Source organism: Notamacropus eugenii, chromosome 4 (genome assembly GCF_028372415.1).
Source record: "Notamacropus eugenii isolate mMacEug1 chromosome 4, mMacEug1.pri_v2, whole genome shotgun sequence".
In the NCBI taxonomy this organism is placed as follows: Eukaryota; Metazoa; Chordata; class Mammalia; order Diprotodontia; family Macropodidae; genus Notamacropus; species Notamacropus eugenii.
In genome coordinates, this window is record NC_092875.1 from 56,259,182 (window position 1) to 56,278,856 (window position 19,675).

Below are 19,675 nucleotides of genomic sequence, written 5' to 3' on the forward strand. Positions count from 1 at the left end.
TCAGCTTAGCAGTTGTAGTGGCCCTATGAGTAGAGAATCTCTGTTGTCTCAAAGAGAGGAGAAATGTCCTGCCCAACTGTGATTGAATGCTATTTCTCCCATGAGGTTATATCTGGAAAATAGAAGTATCTGGAGTGGATAGATATTTGCAGAGATGGGACATTCCAGAGAAGAGGCAGGATAGAAAGGAGGAGGTATCAGGCAGTAGGGGAAAAGCCAAAGCTAGGATGTAGGTGAACTATTGAACAAAGGGTTAAGTCACAGAAAACAGATATTTTTCCATATCATATAAACATAGTTTCACTAATGAAAATAGTACATTTACTGTCAATGTTACTAAAACCTTGTGATTGATACCTATTTAAAAATTATTTGAACCAAACTGAATCAAAGTGAATAATCTTTTGTTTAACTTTAGTGTTGGTATTGAACTGGTATGAAAACTTGTAACATTCATTGAAAGGAATAGTGAGTCCCCCTCTCATTATACAACTCCTCTACTGGTTAGCCACTGTATCCTGAGCCACATCCAGTCATCCTGAGTCCTTTTTTTTGACACTGGACTTCACTGACTATGGAGGAGACAGTGAGGCTGATGACAGTGCAGCTCTGCCTCGCTAAACCTAATTCACAACCAAGTCAAGGTATCATCCTGGTGATGTCATTGATCCTCTTTAAGAATGAAGAACAACAAACAAACCATGACTGCAGAAGCAGAAGCAAATCATAGAGTCTCTCGACTCCAAATCCAGAGATCTCTTTATTCCCATACTGGAGAACAAAAAAAATTTTTATATTATACTTGGTCAAACATGTATAACATTTTCCATACTGCTTATCTTATCAATAAGGAGCAAGGGTGAGAATTTGGAACTCAAAATTGTAAAACAGAATGTTAATTTTTTTGCATATGGTTGGAAGAATTAAAATATTAAAATAAAAAAAGTTCAAAAAAGGGAGTCACTGCTAATGACTCATTGTCAGTTTGGCAGTATGTCTTGGGGAATCTGTACTTGGCCCTGTTCATTTGACATTTTTATCAGTGATTTGGATAAAAGAATAGAAATTAAATAGTTTATGAAAATTGCATCTGACACAAAACTGGGATGGATCACAGTGATAGGAAATTAAATGTTCTTGATAGCTAAAAGCATTGCACTCAGTGTGAGAGGGTGAAAATCACTTGGGGAAAGCATGATCTCAGTCTTACAGTTGCACTACAAATATCAGCTTCACAAAAAACAGATAGGGGAGGAATGGTTAAGTAATCAATTTTATACAAAGGTTTGGGCATTTCCTCATATGACTCAATGTGACTTAGAAGTGTGACATGTCAAGAGTAAATCTTGAGGAAAAGTCATCTTGGGCTGTATGAAGAGGAGCATAGCTTCAAGGAATAAGAGGAATCTTTAACGAGTGCTCTAATGCATCCCTTATGGCTTATATTACAACTATAGCCTATCTGGGTACAATCACACCAGAAGTAATTCCACTGTTGAGTTCTAAGCACCAGAGTTTAGAAAGGATATTGATAAACTGAAGGACATTCAGGTCCACAAGGGAAAATAGCACCTAGTGGACACATGTATACACATATAAATACATATATATCAATATATTAAGCTTGAAATTCTAAATACGGGTAGCAGAATTCTATAAAATTAGAGAGTCTAAAGGGATCTCATGGATGATTTGGTACAATGTTTTCATTTTAGTGGTGAGGAAAATGAGTCTTAGAGATGGGAAGGAATCATTCAAACTTGCATAGGGAGGATATGAGAAGGTTGTTAGTCAGATCTAGGTCTTTTGAATCCAAGTTCTGAACTTTCCTCCCTATATACATCAGCAATTGTTGTATTTTCATTTCAATACATTTCTCTCATTTCTTTTCTTGCAGAAAAACAAGCTACATGGGACCAGCCAACGAAACCTATATTTCTGAATTCCTCCTTCTAGGATTTTCTGAGAAGCCAGAGCATCAGCTGTCCCTCTTTGGGCTATTCCTGAGTATATATTTGGTCACGGTAGGTGGGAACCTTCTCATCATGCTGACCATTGGTTCTGACTCCCACCTCCACACCCCCATGTACTTCTTCCTCTCCAACCTGTCTTTGGTGGATCTCTGTCTGGTATCTACCTTGGTCCCAAAGATGCTGATGAATCTCCAGACACACACTAAGGTCATCTCTTATGCTGGCTGCCTCACCCAGATGTACTTCTTCATGGTTTTTGCTTGTTTAGACACCTTAATCCTCACAGTGATGGCCTATGACCGCTTTGTGGCCATTTGTCACCCTCTAAACTATGTGACCATCATGCGTTCACAGTTTTGTGCCCTGCTTGTTTTACTTTCCTGGACTATCAGTCTTGTTAATGCAGTGTTCCATAGTCTACTGGTGATGAGGCTGTTGTTCTGCTCAGAACGTGAAATTCCACACTTCTATTGTGATCTTGCTCCAGTTCTCAAGCTCTCTTGTACAGACACCCTCTTCAATAACATTTATGTTTATTTAACAACTGGACTTCTGGGTGTTCTTCCTTTCACAGTGATCCTCTTTTCTTATACTCAGATCTGTTCTTCCATATTGAAGGTTCCATCTACTGGGGGAAAGTATAAAGTATTTTCTACCTGTGGGTCTCACCTCTCTGTTGTTTTATTATTCTATGGAACAGGTGTTGGAGTATATCTGAGTTCCTCAGTTACACACTCTTCTTGGAAGAACTCATTTGCCTCTGTGATGTATACTGTGGTCACTCCCATGTTGAATCCCTTCATTTATAGCCTGAGGAATAAGGACATAAAAGATGCTCTGAGAAGACTTATTAGCAGATCGACTTCTTCAGTGACTGGGCTTGGCTGAACCTGAGATTATTGCACTGGTAGCTGGGCCCCAACGTCTAGTAGACATAAATGTCAGTTTGCAAACATGAAGACCCAGGATTTCCCAGGGTCACACTCTCCTTACTGTCTCTTTTCTTTTTGACCTTAGATGACATTGACCTTCTGCTCCGTTGGCATTATTTCCTAGTACTGCCATCATATTGACAGTGTACACACCATGTTTGGTTTCATGAAAAGACGTGTTGTTTTGTAGTAGACCTGTAGATGTGAAGTCACAAGAGCTATTCCTCCATGTAAAAATTGTACATCATTGGGCAAGTCACTTGAAATATCTGATTGTTAATTTCCTTAGCTGTCAAGTGGAGATAGTTATATCTCCTGTTTCCCCGTGGTGCAAATGATTTGGCATATGTAAAAGTACTTTGTAATCTGTAAATGCTACAAAAACACAGGAAACACAGTATATGTCATTTATTAAGTTCTTACACTATGAAAGGAAGTATGGTAATTGTAGACCAAAGCAAAATTATTCCTTTCCATTAAGAAGCTTAGGTATGTTACACTTTGTTACAATAATAATCACCTTATATTAAAGCTAGCGCCACTATGATGGCTTCCCAGGTTCTCCACTGTTGTTGTAGGGAGTTTATATTAAGTAGAAGGTGAGGAATACAATCCCAATTACAGCAAGCCTCCATTTGGGAAAATTCCTAACATTGAAGCAGAAGTTTGGAATTTTGCTTTAAATTTCATTTATATTCACCTGTAAACTTTGGTTTTGTTGTGATTGATCTAAAATTCAGAGGAGCAGAAGCATTTATGCAGAGTGTATTGAAATATCTGTTAATAGACAAGCACCAAAACAGAAAGTTGGGTAATGATCAAACCTTTCGTTGGAACTTCCATCCTTGAGTAAGTGGGTAAAACTGGCCAGATTAGTCCAAATCTTCTCTAATATTACCATAGGGGACATGACCCCCATTGTTCTGCCTCCCCTCTCTGTCCCAGTTCAGGAAAAATTGCCCTTTCTTCTTTTGTGAGTTGTCCTCTGTGCAGCCAATTCATTTTGGTTCAGCTCTAGATATCCTTTCTTCTTCCTTTCAGCTGTTAGACTCTACAAATTTCTCTAGTTCTGAGACAGCTGCTAATTTTATCCAGTTTTCTCTAGTCACAAGAACAAGTTTGACCCAACCGCAACTGACTTACATCTTGATTCAAGGAGATACACGGGGCCTGAGATACCCAGTTCCCACTGATGTTTTGAATTAAGAAGTTTCCTTGTTTTAATAAAGTTAAGTGGGGTGGTGATCAATGGACCCCTGTACCTATACATCCTTCCTTTCAATGTGTGTGTAAATACATGGCAAGTAGGAAATGGGGAATGAGCTAAGAATTAGCAGAGTGAAGAAAAGTTTCCTGTGAGAGTGTCACTTGAGATAGGTCTTGAAAGGAACTAAGGATTCTAAAAATTCAAAGGGAGGAGAGATTGGACTCTAAGCATAGCTAAAGATTTGCTGAATAATTTACATATATTAATTCATTTGATTCCCCCCAGCAACCCTGTGAGGCAGTTCCTCTTGTTATCTCTATTTTAATAGAGAAGCAAAATAAAATACAAAGGTCAAGTGACTTGTCTAGAATGACCTAACCAGTAAAAGACAGTGGGAGGATTTGAATGCAGGTCTTCCTGCTTTTTGTACTGCATTTTATAGCTGCATGGGAGATATCTTTTGCTAGGATGTGGTTGTAGGAAATAGAAGAGTGAGTTCAAGGAATAGTAAGTAGGCCAATTTGGCTGGCACATGGAGAACATGAGGGGGAAGTGATGTGAAACGGCTGGATCGAGGTTAGACTGGGGAATAAAGCCCAATTGAATATGCATTTTATCCTCCTGACAGTAAAGACCCCTTGAAGCTTCTTCTACACATGAATGACATGGTTAGAGCTATGTTTGAAGAAGATATTGTTGATACTTGAGTGATGGATATATTAGAAAAGGGGAGAAAGGCTATAGCTGGGACAAATTTGGAGACTCTGACAGTAGTCTGGGTGAGGGGTGGTGAGCGATCAAATTAAGGTAGCGGCTGTGTGAATAGAGAAGTGGTATTAGATGTTAAAAATGTCATGAAGGAAAACTAGAGCAGAATTGTCCAATGAGCAAATATTGGGGCGTGAGGTATTGGTGACAGTTGAGGATGCCTCTTAGTTTATAAATGAGGTTGACCAGAGAGATGGTGATGCCTTTAACAGAAACAGTGAAATAGGAAGAGGGCAAGGATTGATTTTGGAGGGATATAATAGGTTTTCTTTGACAAGAAAGAAGAGGCAATGAATGTAGCATTTAACAACTGGGCATGATTTCTCCACTGTTCTTTTTGTTATTTCATTCTTGAAGAGGACCAATAATCTCATGATTGTTATGTCTTGATTTGTATCTTAATTGGATTTGAATGATGCAGAGCTATGCAAAATCATTGCCTTCATTCTCTCTTCCATAATCATCAGAGTCCAGAGGCAAGACAAATGAGAACATCACTGGTGATTTAAGGTCTTTCCCACTTCTTTGCTCTCTCCACTAACTCCAATGTGAACCCTTTCACACTCTAGATGTTCTTCATCGAGTATAATGATAAAAAAATCTTAATGCCTGTGGGACAACATAATATGATGAATCACCCTTGGCTTCATTATAGAGGACCTTGGTCCACGCACATACCGCCTCTTTCCAAATGCATAGAGAAAGCCTTTCAGTATTGAAAAAATGTTTGGCTTCTTTTACTCATTTGTCAAGAAGCTTATATCATCTCCAAAAGAGCCCAATTGTAGTTATGAATTGAAGATATTGTTTTGATTTTGTCTTCCCAATTACTATTGTGTTTATTCCTTTCTCTCCTTTATTGTCAAAGAATCATTTGACCTTATAATAGGAGGAGAAATTTGGGGATGAATGATTGAATGAATGAATTAATAAAGTGTTTATTAATTGTTTACTGCATGGAAAGCATTGTGTGTATTAAGTGCTAGTCATTCAAACAGAGAAATTAGACCATCTGTGCTCTCAAGGAATACACATTCTAACGTGGTCCTCTAGTCTAACTTCCTACATGCATTATGAATTATGAAAGTATGATATAGTTGTAAGTGTATTGAATATTGAATAACAAAATCTATGTGCATCCTAAGATCTAGTATTTATTACCTATGTCACCTTGGATAAGTCACACAATTTATCAAATGCAATTTCCTTATTTGTTGAATCAGAAGTTTGGATCAGATAAGCTCTAAAGTTCCTTTCAGGTCTAAATCCTCTAATCTCTTCCAGTGGCAATCAAATGACATCTATCCTGATCTAGCCCAGTTTATTGTTGGACAGTTTTGCTTCATCTCTTCATTGGAGTAGTTGGCCACAAGAACTACTGCAAAAGAATGAGCTCGGTGCAGTATGAGTCAGTCAAGGAGCATGTATTAAACACTTCTTATGTGGCAGGCAATGTGCTGAGTATTGGTAACACAAATATAAAAAGGAAAAGCAACCCCTGTCCTGAAAGTATGTACAATCTATAGTTGTGAAACAACACATAAGAGGAAACTGAAAATGAGGCAATGGACAAAAGTATCTTAGAGGAGCATGGTAGGGGAAGTCTGGAGTGCAGTCTGGAAAGGAAAGAAGACATTGGTTTCCATGCTATTAATGTCCTAATAACCTCCATTAAAAGGATTTTATTTGGGAACCATTTCATCAGAGGGAGAGGCCACTGGAATTGATGGTACTTCCAATGTATGAATTCCAGGATTGGAGTGAGGCTTCAGAATGAACAAATGGGGCATAGGAAGGGAAGTCTGGTGTGCATGCAGGAGAGGAAAGAGACGTATTTGGGATGAGAAAGCATGTATTTACAATGTTGGCAGTTGAAGCAATCCTTAGGATAAGATTTATATCTCTATATATTTTTATTAATCAAAGAGAGAAAGAGGAGTAGAATCCAAATGGGAGAGTAAAGACAAAGGCTCCCTTGAGCTCTCCCACACACCTTTCCAAACAACTTTAAAATAACACCTAAAAATTAATCCTGGAGCAACAAACCTGTAAAAGGCCTGGGTTCAACAGTTCTTCAGCCAAGACAATTTAGAAAGTCAGTAAGAAATGTCTATCTCACTAGGATGACAGTGGAGCTTAGTTCCACACAGGTTGTGCCTTGAAAACCTGAAGCAGGTCTTGGGGATCTTTAACTGCGGCTTCTGGGGCTCTCATCTCTGGGATAGCAAGGGGATTGGACAATTGGTCAGAAGGAGATTGTAGGAGGTCCTTTTCTGGCACTGGGTGCAAGATGTTGTTGATTTGCTTATCTGTGGTTCTAGGTTTCAGTCCAAGGACAAGGAGGAGCACTAACCCACTAGAGAGTATGACAGCAAGTATGTGGAGACCCTGGTTAGAGTTTAAGGGTAGAAAAGAATGCTTATAGTTTCTCTTATACCATATCATAGGGCAGGAGAGCAGTGACCACACTCCTCTTTACACTATACCACCTTGGAAGACCTGAAAACTTACAGACCCTCAGAGCTAGATCTGAAAATAACAGCATGACAAACTTGAATCTTGGGACAGTGCCCACTATATCCCAGAAACTGAGGGCAACTTTAACATAAGTTTGAAGAAGGAACAGTCTCAAAAAATGAGCAAGCAAACAAAAAATAATCTGTCCATATTAATTTTTAGTATAGTTACAGGGAAGATCAAACCACAAACTGAGAAGAAACATGCGAAATTTCAAGGAAAAGTGTGAGTTGTTTGCAGACAAAAAAAAAAGAATTTCTAGAAGGAATCAAAAAACTTTTTAAAAATTAAATGATAGAGGTAGAGGAAAAATTGGGCAAATAAATGTGATTCAAGAATATCAGGAAAAAAGAATCAACAATATAATAAAGGAGGCAGAAAAAATATTGTAGAAAATACCACCTTAAAAAACAGAATAGGCCAAATGATAAAAGGGATAGAACAATTTGTTGAAAAAGAGAGCTCTGTATAAAGCAAAATTGACCAAATACAAAAAGATATACAAAGAATTCATTGAAGAAAAGAACTCTTAAAACGTACAATTGGTCAGATCAAAAAGAAGGTACAAAAACTCTCTGAAAAAAAAATAATTCTGGGGCAGAGCCAAGATGGTGGAGTAGAAAGATGCACATACTCTAGCTCTTCCTCTATAGTCTATAAAATACCTGTAAAAATGACTCTAAACAAATCCTAGAGCAACAGAAGCCACAAAATGACAGAGTAAAAGAGATTTCCAGCCCAAGGTAGCCTGGAAGGCTGAGAGGAAAAGTTTATTGTATGGGGCACGGAGTCGAGTGCAGTCTACAGAACCCAATCCAGCGCTGGGCTTTTGACACCAGCAGGAACAGGACTGGAACAAGCCTCAGGGTTGGAATCCCCAACAGCAGAGGCAGTTCTCAGATCCCTCAACCCACAAATGCCAAAGTAAGTTTCAAAGGTCAATGAGAAAGCTTTTCCGTCTGGGTGAGAAGAGAACATGGTTTGACCCCGCTATAGAAATATGGTTAGTCTTACACAACGACTATTATGGAAGTCTTGCAAAACTATACTTATAAAGCCTAAATTGAATTGCTTACCTTCTCAGAGGGGATGGATGGGGAGGGAGAAAGGGAGATAAGTTGGAACTCACAATTTTAGGAACAAATGTTGAGAATTGTTTTTGCATACAACTGGAAAATAAGACATACAGGTAATGGGGTATAGAAATCAATCTTGTCCTACAAGAAAAGAGAGAAGATGAGGATAAGGGAAGGGAGGGGTGCGATAGAAGGGAGGGCATATTGAGGGAAGGGGCAATCAGAATGCAAGGTGTTATTGGGTGGGGGGAGGGGAGAGATGCGGAGAAAATTTGAAAGTCAAAATTTTGTGGAAATGAATGTTGAAAACTAAAAATAAATAAATAAACATTTAAAAGCAAAAAAGAAAAAATGGAACTACATGAAAGTCATGATCAAAAAAGAGCCTAGACATCATCTTTCAGGAAATTATCAAGGAAAACTGTCCTGATATTCTAGAACCAGAGGGTAAAATAAATATTGAAAGAATCCACCAATCACCTCCTGAAAGATATCTGAAAATAAAAACTTCTAGGAATATTGTAACCAAATTCCAAAGTTCCCAGGTGAAGGAGAAAATATTTTAAGCAGCCAGAAAGAAACAATTTGAGTATTGTGAAAATACAATCAGAATAACACAAGCTCTAGCAGCTTCTACATTAAGGGATCAAAAGACTTGGAATACGATATTCCAGAAATCAAAAGAGGTAGGATTAAAACCAAGAATCACTTACCTAGCAAAACTAAGTGTAATGCTTCAGGGGGAAAAATGGCTATTCAATGAAATAGAGGACTTTCAAGTATTCTTGATGAAAATACCAGAACTAAATAGAAAATGTGACTTTGAAACACAAGAATCAAGAGAAGTATGAAACAGTAAACAGGAAAGAGAAATCACAAGGGACTTACTAAAGTTGAACTGTTTACATTCCTACATGGAAAGATAATATTTGTAATTCTTGAGACTTTTCTCAGTATTTGGGGTGTTTGAGGGATTATATACATATAGACAGAGGGCAAAGGATGAGTTGAATAGGAAAGGATGCTGTCTAAAAAAATAAAATTAAGGGGTGAGAGAGGAATATATTGAGAAGAGAAAGGGAGAAATGGAATGGGGAAAATTATCTCTCATAAAAGAGGAGAGAAAAAGTTTTTTCAATAGAGGGGAAAAGGGGGGAGGTGAGAGGGAAAAAGTGAAGCTAACGCTCATCCCATTTGACTTAAGGAGGGAAGAACATGTACATTCAATTTGATATGAAAATCTATTTTACACTACAGGAAAGAAGGGGAGAAGGGAGAAGTGGAGTGTGGGAAGAATGATAGAAGGGAGGGTTAATGGGAGGAGGGAGTGATTAGAAGTAAATGATTTTGGGGAGGGACAGAGTCAAAAGAGAGAATAGAATAAAAGGGGGCCAGATAGGAAGAAGAGAAATATAGTTAGTCTTTCACAACATGACTTTTATGGAAGTCTTTTGCATAACTACACAGGTATAACTTATATTGAATTGCTTGCCTTCTCAGTGGGGATGGGTGAGGAGGGAGGAAGGGAGATAAGTTGGAACTCAAAGGTTTAAAAATGAATGTTAAAAATTGTTTTTACATGCAAGTGAGAAATAATAAATACACATAATGGGGTATAGAAATCTATTTTGCCCTGCAAGAAAAGAGAGAAGATGAGGATAAGGGAAGGGAGCAGTGTGATAGAAGGGAAGGTAGACTAAGGGAAGGGTAGTCAGAATGCACAGAGTCTTGGGGTGGGAGTGGGGAGAGATGGGGAGAAAATCTGGAACTCAAAATCTTGTGGAAATGAATGTTGAAAATTAAAAATAAATAAAATTTTAAAAATTCCTTAAAAATTACATTTGGGTAGGTGAATGTAAATGAATCCATGAGACGTCAAGAAACAATAAACCAAACCCCAAACAATGACTAAAGGAGAAAATGTTCCCTATTTCATTGTGCAAACAATATGAGTTGGAAAAGAGATTGAGTGGACATAAGTAATAAATTGCAGTACCTGAAAGCCATAATCAAAAGAAGAGTCTAGATATTATGTTCCAAGAAATTATGAAGGGAAACTGCCTTGATAACCTAGAAGCAGAGCAAATTCTAGGTAAAGAGAAAGTGAAAGAATCCACTGACCACCTTCTGAGTGAGATCCCAAAATGTAAACTCCCAGAAAAATTATATCAAATTCCACAGCTCCCAGTTTAAGGAGAAAATATTGCAAACAGTCAGAAAGAAACAATTCAAATATGAAAATAGAGCAATGATAATGCAAGAATTAGGAGCTTCTACATTCAAGGATCAGAGTGCTTGGAATATGATATTCTGCAGGACACAAAGAACTAGGATTACAACCCAGTATCTGCTACCTAGCAAAACTGAGTACAATCTTTTGAGGTAAGTTAGGATATTTCATGATATAGAGGTCTTTCAAGCATTCCTGTTGAAAAGACCAGAACTGAATAGAAAGTTTGACTTATAAACATCAGACTCAAGAGAAACATAAAAAGTTAAGAAGCAAAGAGAAACACAAGAGATTCCTTAAGGATAAGCTGTTTGTGTTCCTACATGTGAAGATAATACTTGTCTTGAAGATAATACCTAAGAACTTTATCTTTATTAGGGAAATTAGAAGGAATATACAGAAGAGAATGGTTGTGATTTGACTATGATGGGATGGTATCTAAACAAATAAAATTAAGGTGGGAGAAAGAGGGATGGCCTGAGAGAAGAGGGAAGGAGATATAGAATGAGCTAACTTCTCTCACATGGAAGAGCTATGAAAGAGTTTATACAGTAGAAGGGAAATGTATGGTGGTTGCAGACAACAATGAATCTTTATTCACATCAGAACTGACTCAAAGAGGGAATAACATACACACTCAGTTGGGTTTAGAAAACTATCTTTCCCTCCAGGGAAATAGGAAGGGAAGGGGATCAGAAAAGGGGGCACTGACAGAAGAGAATCTGAATTGGGTGAGGTAGTGGTCAGAGGTAAAACCCTTTAGAAGGGGGAGAGGGTGAAAGGAGATGTAGAGAGAAGGATAAAAAGGCAAAATAGGAGGAGGGAAATACATAGTAGTCACAAATATGAAAAAAATTCATATCGTTTCTGCAATAAAGACCTCATTTCTCAAATATATAGAGAAATGAGCCATATTTATGGGAATACAAGTCATTCCCCATTTGATGGATGATCAAAAGATATTAACAGGCAGTTTTCAGATGAATAAATCAAAGCTATCTATGATCATAAAAAATTCTCTAAATCACTCTTTATAAGATATATGCAAATTAAGACAACTCTGAGGTACCATCTATGCTTATCAGATAGGCTAATATGAGAGAAAAGAAAAATGACAAATGCTGGAAGGCATGTGGCAATGTAAAGCATTGTTGGTGGAATTGATCCAGTCATTCTGGAAAGCAATTTGAAACTCTACCCAGAGGGATATAAAACCATGCACACCCATTGATCCAGAAATATAACACCAGATCTGTATCCTAAAGAGATTATAAAAGGAATCAGATATATATATATATATACAAAGATATTGAGAGTAGCCCTTTTCTATGGTGACAAAAATTGGAAATTGAGGGGCTGCCCACCATTTGGCAATGGCATGTGAATGTGATGGAACACAATTGTGCTTTAAGAAATGACAAACATGATTTAAGAAAAATCTTTAAAGACTTAAAAAATTCTGGAAATGGTGATGCAAAGTGAAGTGAATAAAACCAGGAGAACAGCGTACTCAGTAATAGCAATATTATATGATGAGCAGCTGTGAATGGCTCAGCTCTTTTCAGCATATATATATATATACATATATATACACACACATATAATATATATTTCAGCATGATTCAAAACCATCAAAAAAGATTTATGATAAAAATGATATTCCCCTCCAGAGGAAAAAAAAACAATTAAGTCTAAATGCAGATCAAAGTATATATCTTTAACCTTTTTATTTTTCATGATTTTTTTCTGTGTTTAATTTCACAACATGATGGTTTGGAAATACGTTTTGCATCTCTGCATGTGTATAAGCTGTGTGAAATTGCTTGCTTTCTCAGGAAGGGGACAAGGGAGGATGGTTGGCACAGAATTTGGAACTCAAGAAATAAAGATCATTAAAATTGTTTTTACATGTACTTGGAAAAGTGAACTAGTAAAAAAACCAAAGCCAGAAGACATCAATAATTTGGGCATGTAACTGAAAAAAAATCTGAAAAAGAAATATTGAAAATGTATTAAATGCTAAAATAAAGAATTAGAAAATTAACGAAGAGATTCATAAAATTGAACACTGAAAAAAGTTAACAAACCTATCAGCTACATAAAAATAAAAGTAGATATGCCAAGAGATGACTTTGTTTAAGCAAAAAGGAAAATTTAAAACCAAATTATCAATATAAAAATGGAAAAAAGAGAAATCAAAAAAGAGGAAGATGAAATAAAGAAAATTATTAGAAATTATCTGCAAATAAAATGGTTAAGTTAAATGAAAACCAGACTTTTAACTATATTAGCTACAAAGGAGAAATTATCACAATGATTTTTCACTGATTAAAAAATAGGTTGATCATTGGATTACATGAGGTACACAGCATACAAAATCAAATGAAAATCAAATGGTAGTCGAGTATTACAACAAACTCAAGGATCTTGTCTATTGGGATAAGGACTTATTATTAGACAAAAATTATAAAGCATATGGTTTGGCAAACATCTCATACTACATACCAAGAAAACTTTAAATCAATAGATAATTTAGATGTGAAAGGTCACATTATAAAATAATTGGAGGATCAAGGAAGGAATTATCTTTCATATTCATGTAGAGAGAAAGAGTTCATGACCAAATAAAGGAAAAAGAAGAATGAAAAGACAAAAGTGGATCGTTTTGATTGTGTGAAATTAATGTTTTTTCTGCAGACAAAGCCAACACAATTAATATTGTAAAGGAAATGTTTTATTGAGGAAAATACTATGAGTAGTTTTATTTAAGAAAACTCCTATTTCCAAGATATATAAGGAAATCAATTCGAAATTTGAGTAAGACTCATTCCCTATTAATAAGTGGTCAAAGGATATGAGGAGGCAATTTGCCAAGAAAGCTATCTAAGCTGTCACACATCATATGGAAGAACCTTCCAAAGCACTATAATTAGAGAAATGCAGATTAAAGCAACCGTGAGGTTCCACCAAACAGAATAGCAAAGTTGTCAAAAAAAAAATTACAAATTTGGGAGGGGCTAAAGGAAAATGAGCACAGTAATGCAAAATTGGTGGAACCATTTATTCTAGTTCCACTAGTTATAAATGACAAGAATGTTTTAAGCATTCTGGAAAGCAATTTGGAGCTATGTCCCCAGAGTTACATAGCTGTGCATACCTTTTGACCAAGTGATACTACCCACTGCAAGGCACAGATAGATCTCATATATCAAAGAAAGTGATTAAAGAAAGAGAAAAAGGACCCACATGTATAAAAATATTAGAGAAACTATGCTTGTTTGACATATGACACTTGTTTGACACTATGACAACAAAGTATAATTAAAGGTATGCCTATCAATTGGGGAAAGGATGAACAAAATATGGAATTTACTTTCCTATATTCTCTGAAATTATGGAGAATCCATGAGGCACATAGTATGACTCAGACATGAGCACATATCTCCTAAGAGGATTTATGGAACCATCAGATTGATTTAACCTGGCAAATGAGGCTAGAGTTTTTCTAGTCAAAGATTCTCACTTTACAGATGCTGAAACTCATGTCTAGAGAGGTCAAGAAGTAAAACTGGGATTTCAACATGGCTACATAGCTCCAGATGGATTGCTCCCAAACCTATAAATAATCATCAAGTCTTAACTAGAAGAGTTTATTGATTAGAAACTCACTACCAAGATGCACCTGAAATTTACCTAGTGCAACCTTGTCATTTGCCAGGAGTTCTCTCTATAATACAACAGAAAAGTGATCATCCCTCTTATGCTTGGGAACGTCCAGTAATGAAGGAGCTCACTGGCTCCAATGAAGAACATAAAAAGATTCAGAGGTTGTTAGAACCAGAACAACTCTCAGGTCACTTAGCTCATCCTTAACCATAGAATGAATCCTGTCTCTAGCAACCCAGAGGTGTCATCAAGTCTCTGCTGGAAGTTTTCCATGTTGGCTTCCATTGTCAGATAGGTCTCATTATTAGGAAATTTTCTGCCAGGATTTCCTGCCCTACAGGGATCTGAACTATTCATGGAATGGAATGACAATTATATGTTTTTTTTTTTTTTAAATTAGGACCTTTGGGGATTCAGTCTTGAAAAACCTCAGAACTTATGAAATATTTATTTTATTCCCCTCCTGCCCTCCAAACCCCCAGATAATTTGTCACAGGACACATTAGCCACCAAGTCAGAAGTCATATGTTTTACTTGTAGGATGCAGAGCTGCTGTCTACCTTGCCCTTTCTTACAACAACCCAGGACAGAAACAGAGTCTTCAAACCTGTTCCCTCCATGATGCCCTGTAAGTATGATGGAGGAAGAATGAGAAGAAGGAGCAAAAAATATGGGAATTGGGAAGCAGCTAATTTTTCTTCAGAAATTCAGAGAGATTCCACTAATCTTCACATACCCCAAATCACAGCTAAATTGAAGCTGTAGTGCAGCTCATTCCAAGCTCTCTCTAAATCCCGTAAAGGCCCAATACAAACACCCAATTCATTCCATGGGTAGGTGGGAGAATGATGAAATGTGGAGCAAAAAGGGAGTGGAGAAGGAGGAGGAAAAAGAATAAACAATTGTAGAGCCTACTATGTGCCTTTTCTTACAATTATTATTTCATTTGATTTAAAAAAAAAGAGTGCATAGCAATCACTATTATAATCTCCAATTTGCAGCTGGGTAACTGAAGCAAGCATTAAATGTCTTGCTCCAGGTTACAGCTGGTAAATGTATTGAGACTAAATTTGAATTTGGGTCTTCCTGGTCCCTGGGCCAGTATTCGATGTGCTACCAGATGCAGAGTCTGATAGACGTTTAATCATGAGATCTAGGTGTAATTTCTAGCTCTACCACCAAATACCATGGGGACCTTGTCTTGATTGCCTACCTTCTCTGAACCCTAGTCATAACATGGGTTGATATTTCATCAATTATTTGCATGCATTGTTAAGAAGAGGGAGATGTGTTGCTAAATGTCAAAAGCAATATCCATTTAATTCTTCATTGTGTTCCTGTGAGCATCAAAGGTGTTAATTTCCATGGAAATATTTGGCACCTATAAATCACTATAGTAATGTGTAGTTATCATTACTGTTAACATGGTGGAAGTCCAAGTCCCGTGTGGTTCAGCCCATCTGAGCCAAACCTATTTCAGTGCCTAGGTCAGAACTCAAGCAATTGAAATCTCAGCTTTCCCAAAATGATGCCAGTAAGATTAGAGGGCTTCCTTATCTAACTCTGAAAGGCAGAGTCCTGGGAACTCAAGTAGGTCCTTTCATGCTAAACATGTGTGTTCCCTGAGACCACTGATTTTATAGATTTGTAATAGAACTTTCAAGCTGAAATTGAACTGCCCACAGGCCCCCACTCCCAACCATGGATCATAGCCTGGGCAGGAGGGGTGGAAGGATATATCCCACTCTCCATTAGAGGTTATCAGCCAACTGGAGACATTTACCATAAGTTGAAGAAAAACAGATAGATATGTGAAGATGATGATGGAATGGAATTTCCTACCACCTGTAGCAAGAAGGAAGTTTGAACAGATTTAGTGGAAGGACAAGGAAAAAGGAGATTGTGTATTGTGGATTCTGATACTCTATGGCATTAGTTTCCAAAATGGGTATTTAGGACCCATGGAATGTCTTGGAATGACCCCAAGTAGGCTGTGACTTGATTTCAGAAGGTGAGAAGATGGGATAAATCCTACTCTCCTTCCTATACAGTTATAACTGAACGTCACCCAGGTACATAGAGCAGTCAAAATTCCCATTCTCCTCCCTCTCAACAGATCCACAAGGTAGCACCTTGCTCCTAGGATCATGTGTTGACTGCCACAGGTACTGTGCGTTCTAGGGTCTGGGCAGTCATCCATGAGTAAGTGCCCCCGGTCACCCTTTCTCATCTTTTGTATGCTACCTACTGCATTCTCATGAATCCCCCTGATTTTCCTCTTCTAACTGTAAATAAAAAGTAGCTCTAATACTCTGATTTAGGAATTTTTTTCTTCGATCTGCAATTAGCAAGCATGCAGATTAACTCAGTTTCTCTTTCAGAAAAACTCAAAATAAATAATTGAGATTAAAATTGGCATTTTGCATGTAACATCTTGCTGAGCTTCATAGTAGGTAAATCATACTCAGGTGGGACCTCGGTGAAGAAAGAAATTTGGAAGTAAAGGAAAACAAAAAATACATTAACTCTTACGTGTCCAGTCCTTAACTAAAATAAAAAAAGAAGGGTCTGTTATGCACTGCAGCTTACACTAAGGGCATAGGAAGAAGATATAACTGTCACTGTTTCCATAGCACAGTATCAAACATACAGTAACTGATCAGACTGTGATTTCTTGATCTGAGCATGAGGAGTCTTTTTAAAGTTTAAGAAAATTTTACAAATGCCATATTCGATAGTAGCTACATTATTAGTAATTGAAAATTTAGTCACTGAGAAAATGCATAATGACCAAAAGTTATAATGCTTTTAAGCAGTAGTGCTTTTAAGTAAATTTATATTTTATTAATCACAAAGTACCTAAGAACATTTGAAAAAAGTATAATTTTATTCATGCAGTCAGTCTACACACATATGCTTGCTTTTATCTTGAGCCAACCCTCATGTTTTATTAGAGCTAAAGGCAGATGTAAACAACCATCGTTGGTGCACATATGGATTTGAAAATATCTTGAAACAACTGTATATCTTCCCAGAAGTAGTTAGCTTAGGGATTGGGAACCACTGCTTTGAGAGGAATTCAAAGAAATCTAAGACTAATTCTTGACCAGAAGGAGCTCCCAACCTAGTTGAGAACACACATAAAGATAAATGAAAATGGCAGATGATGTATTATTTTAGCCAAATGAGAGATTTACAGAGTGTAATTGTGATGAATATCAGGGGAAACAGAATATTTTGGGGCTTGGGGAATTCATACTTCAGATAGAATTTGCAACTTGAGCTGGGCCTTCAGTCATGGAAAAGATTGGAAAAAGAGTAGATGAAGAAAAACAAAAGTCCATATACAAAGAACAGCATGAAGAAATTCCATTTCCCATCCCTACGAGTGTTTGTGCCATGTTGTCTTTCTTTGACTGGAGGTGAGTAGGGAGAGAATGGGGATTGCTTTGTATGCTTCCTCTAGCTCCACAGTTAATTATGTAATCAAATGCTTGTTTTTTGAGGAGGAGCAAGGAAGATCATTACATACCTTCCTCTTCTATAAATTGAGCACATTTATGAACAGTTGCAAGAAAGAATTCATGGATTCTTTGTTATTATTGACATAGTTCTTACTAGAATGCAATAAAATTAGGGCATATTAGAAACATCCATGTTTGTGTGTTCTCAACTTATTGTAGAGAACAGAACTAAGAAAGTCAATCTTGAAGTTTCCAAAATCACTTAATCTGATTTTTCAAGAAGTAGCTTGAATTTCCTAGTGCCATGAAGGCCTATTGGAATATTTGGAATATTGTCTTTAATGGAATGTTTTGTTCCAGTTGAGGAAAGGATTGTAGATTTATGCTGGCAAATTGTGAAAAAGAAATCTGGCTTTATTTAAATTATCTAAATTGATTATCAGTCCCAGACAATTTTATAGCAGCTTGCTTTCCTTTGGTTTGGTCTTTGCCCTTTTCTCTGATAGGCTTATTTACTAAGAAATTGTTTACTGGACATAAAATAATTTCAAAATAAATTAATAAGAAGTTATCAAGTAGTTTAATAAGGGGTGCTTATGACATTATCCTTTTGTTTAATATAATATTTAAGGTTATCAGTATCCACTTCTGGGACTAATGGTCTTTGTAGAAGAATAAAATGAGCCAGTCTGTGCTGAAAGCAGTGGGCCCTTTTGTTTGACATGTTTAAGGGAAGGCCATGTGGTTTAAATGGAACTACCCAAAAAAGAGAGAGGCTGGACCAACAAGGGATAGGGAGTAGAGCAATCTACTAAATTCCCTCACTTTTTTACATTGGGGCAAGGGTTGTCATTTCCAAACTGGGGTAATTTACTAATAATTTCACAGTGAGATGGAGAACAGGAAAGGGGAAAAACACAATTAATTCTTTAGTGTCCAGTCCTTAACTAAAATTAAAAAAAAAAAGGGCTTGTTATGCACCGCAGCTTATGTTAAGGGCATAGGAAGAAGTGATGTCACTTGGGCACAATGGCTTTCAGGGCCTGGCAGGAGGATGGGGGTTCATTTCCTTCCCTCCTTCCTTCCTTCCTTCCTTCCTGTCCTTCCTTCCTTCCTTCCTTCCTTCCTTCCTTCCTTCCTTCCTTCCTTCCTTCTTTCTTTTTCTTTCTTTCTTTCTTTCTTTCTTTTCTTTCTTTCCTTCTTTCCTTCTTTCCTTCTTTGTTTCTTTCTTTCTTTCTTTCTTCTTCTTCCTTCCTTCCTTCCTTCCTTCCTCTTCCTTCCTTCCTTCCTTCCTTCTTCTTTCTTTCTTCTTCTTTCTTTCTTTCTTCTTTCTTTCTTTCTTCTTTCTTTCTTTCTTTCTTCTTTCTTTCTTTTCTTTCTTTCTTTCTTTCTTTCTTTCTTCTTTCTTTCTTCTTCTTTCTTTCCTTCCTTCCTCCTTCCTTCCTTCCTTCCTTCTTTCCTTCCTTCCTTTCTTTCTTTTTCTTTCTTTCTTCTTTCTTTCTTCTTCCTTCCTTTCTCTCTTCCTTCCTTTCTTTCTTTCTTTCTTTCTTACTTCCTTTCTTTCTTCTTTCTTTCTTTCTTCCTTCCTTCCTTCCTTCCTTTCTTTCTTTCTTTCTTTCTTTCTTTCTTTCTTTCTTTCTTTCTTTCTTTCTTTCTTTCTTTCTTTCTTTCTTTCTTTCTTACTTCCTTTCTTCCTTCCTTTCTTTCTTCCTTCCTTTCTTCCTTCCTTTCTTTCTTTCTTTCTCTTCTTTCTTTCTTTCTTTATTTCTTTCTTTCTTTCCTTCCTTCTTTCCTTCCTTCCTTCTTTCTTTCTTTCCTTCTTCCTTCCTGCCTTCCTGCCTT

At 36.9% G+C, this 19,675-nt stretch overlaps 1 protein-coding gene across 1 annotated transcript; it reads left to right on the forward strand.

Annotated features, from left to right (window-relative positions):
- Positions 1-1,874: 1,874 nt before the first annotated feature.
- Positions 1,875-5,797, forward strand: LOC140499556 (olfactory receptor 7D4-like). Its single transcript, XM_072601150.1, has one exon. The coding sequence runs from the start codon at positions 1,911-1,913 to the stop codon at positions 2,859-2,861; it is 951 nt and encodes a 316-aa protein (XP_072457251.1). The 5' UTR covers positions 1,875-1,910; the 3' UTR covers positions 2,862-5,797.
- Positions 5,798-19,675: the final 13,878 nt, after the last annotated feature.

Excerpts from the sequence above, each read along its gene's own strand:
- LOC140499556 (XM_072601150.1), top strand. The coding sequence starts at position 1,911 with ATGGGACCAGCCAACGAAACCTATATTTCTGAATTCCTCCTTCTAGGA.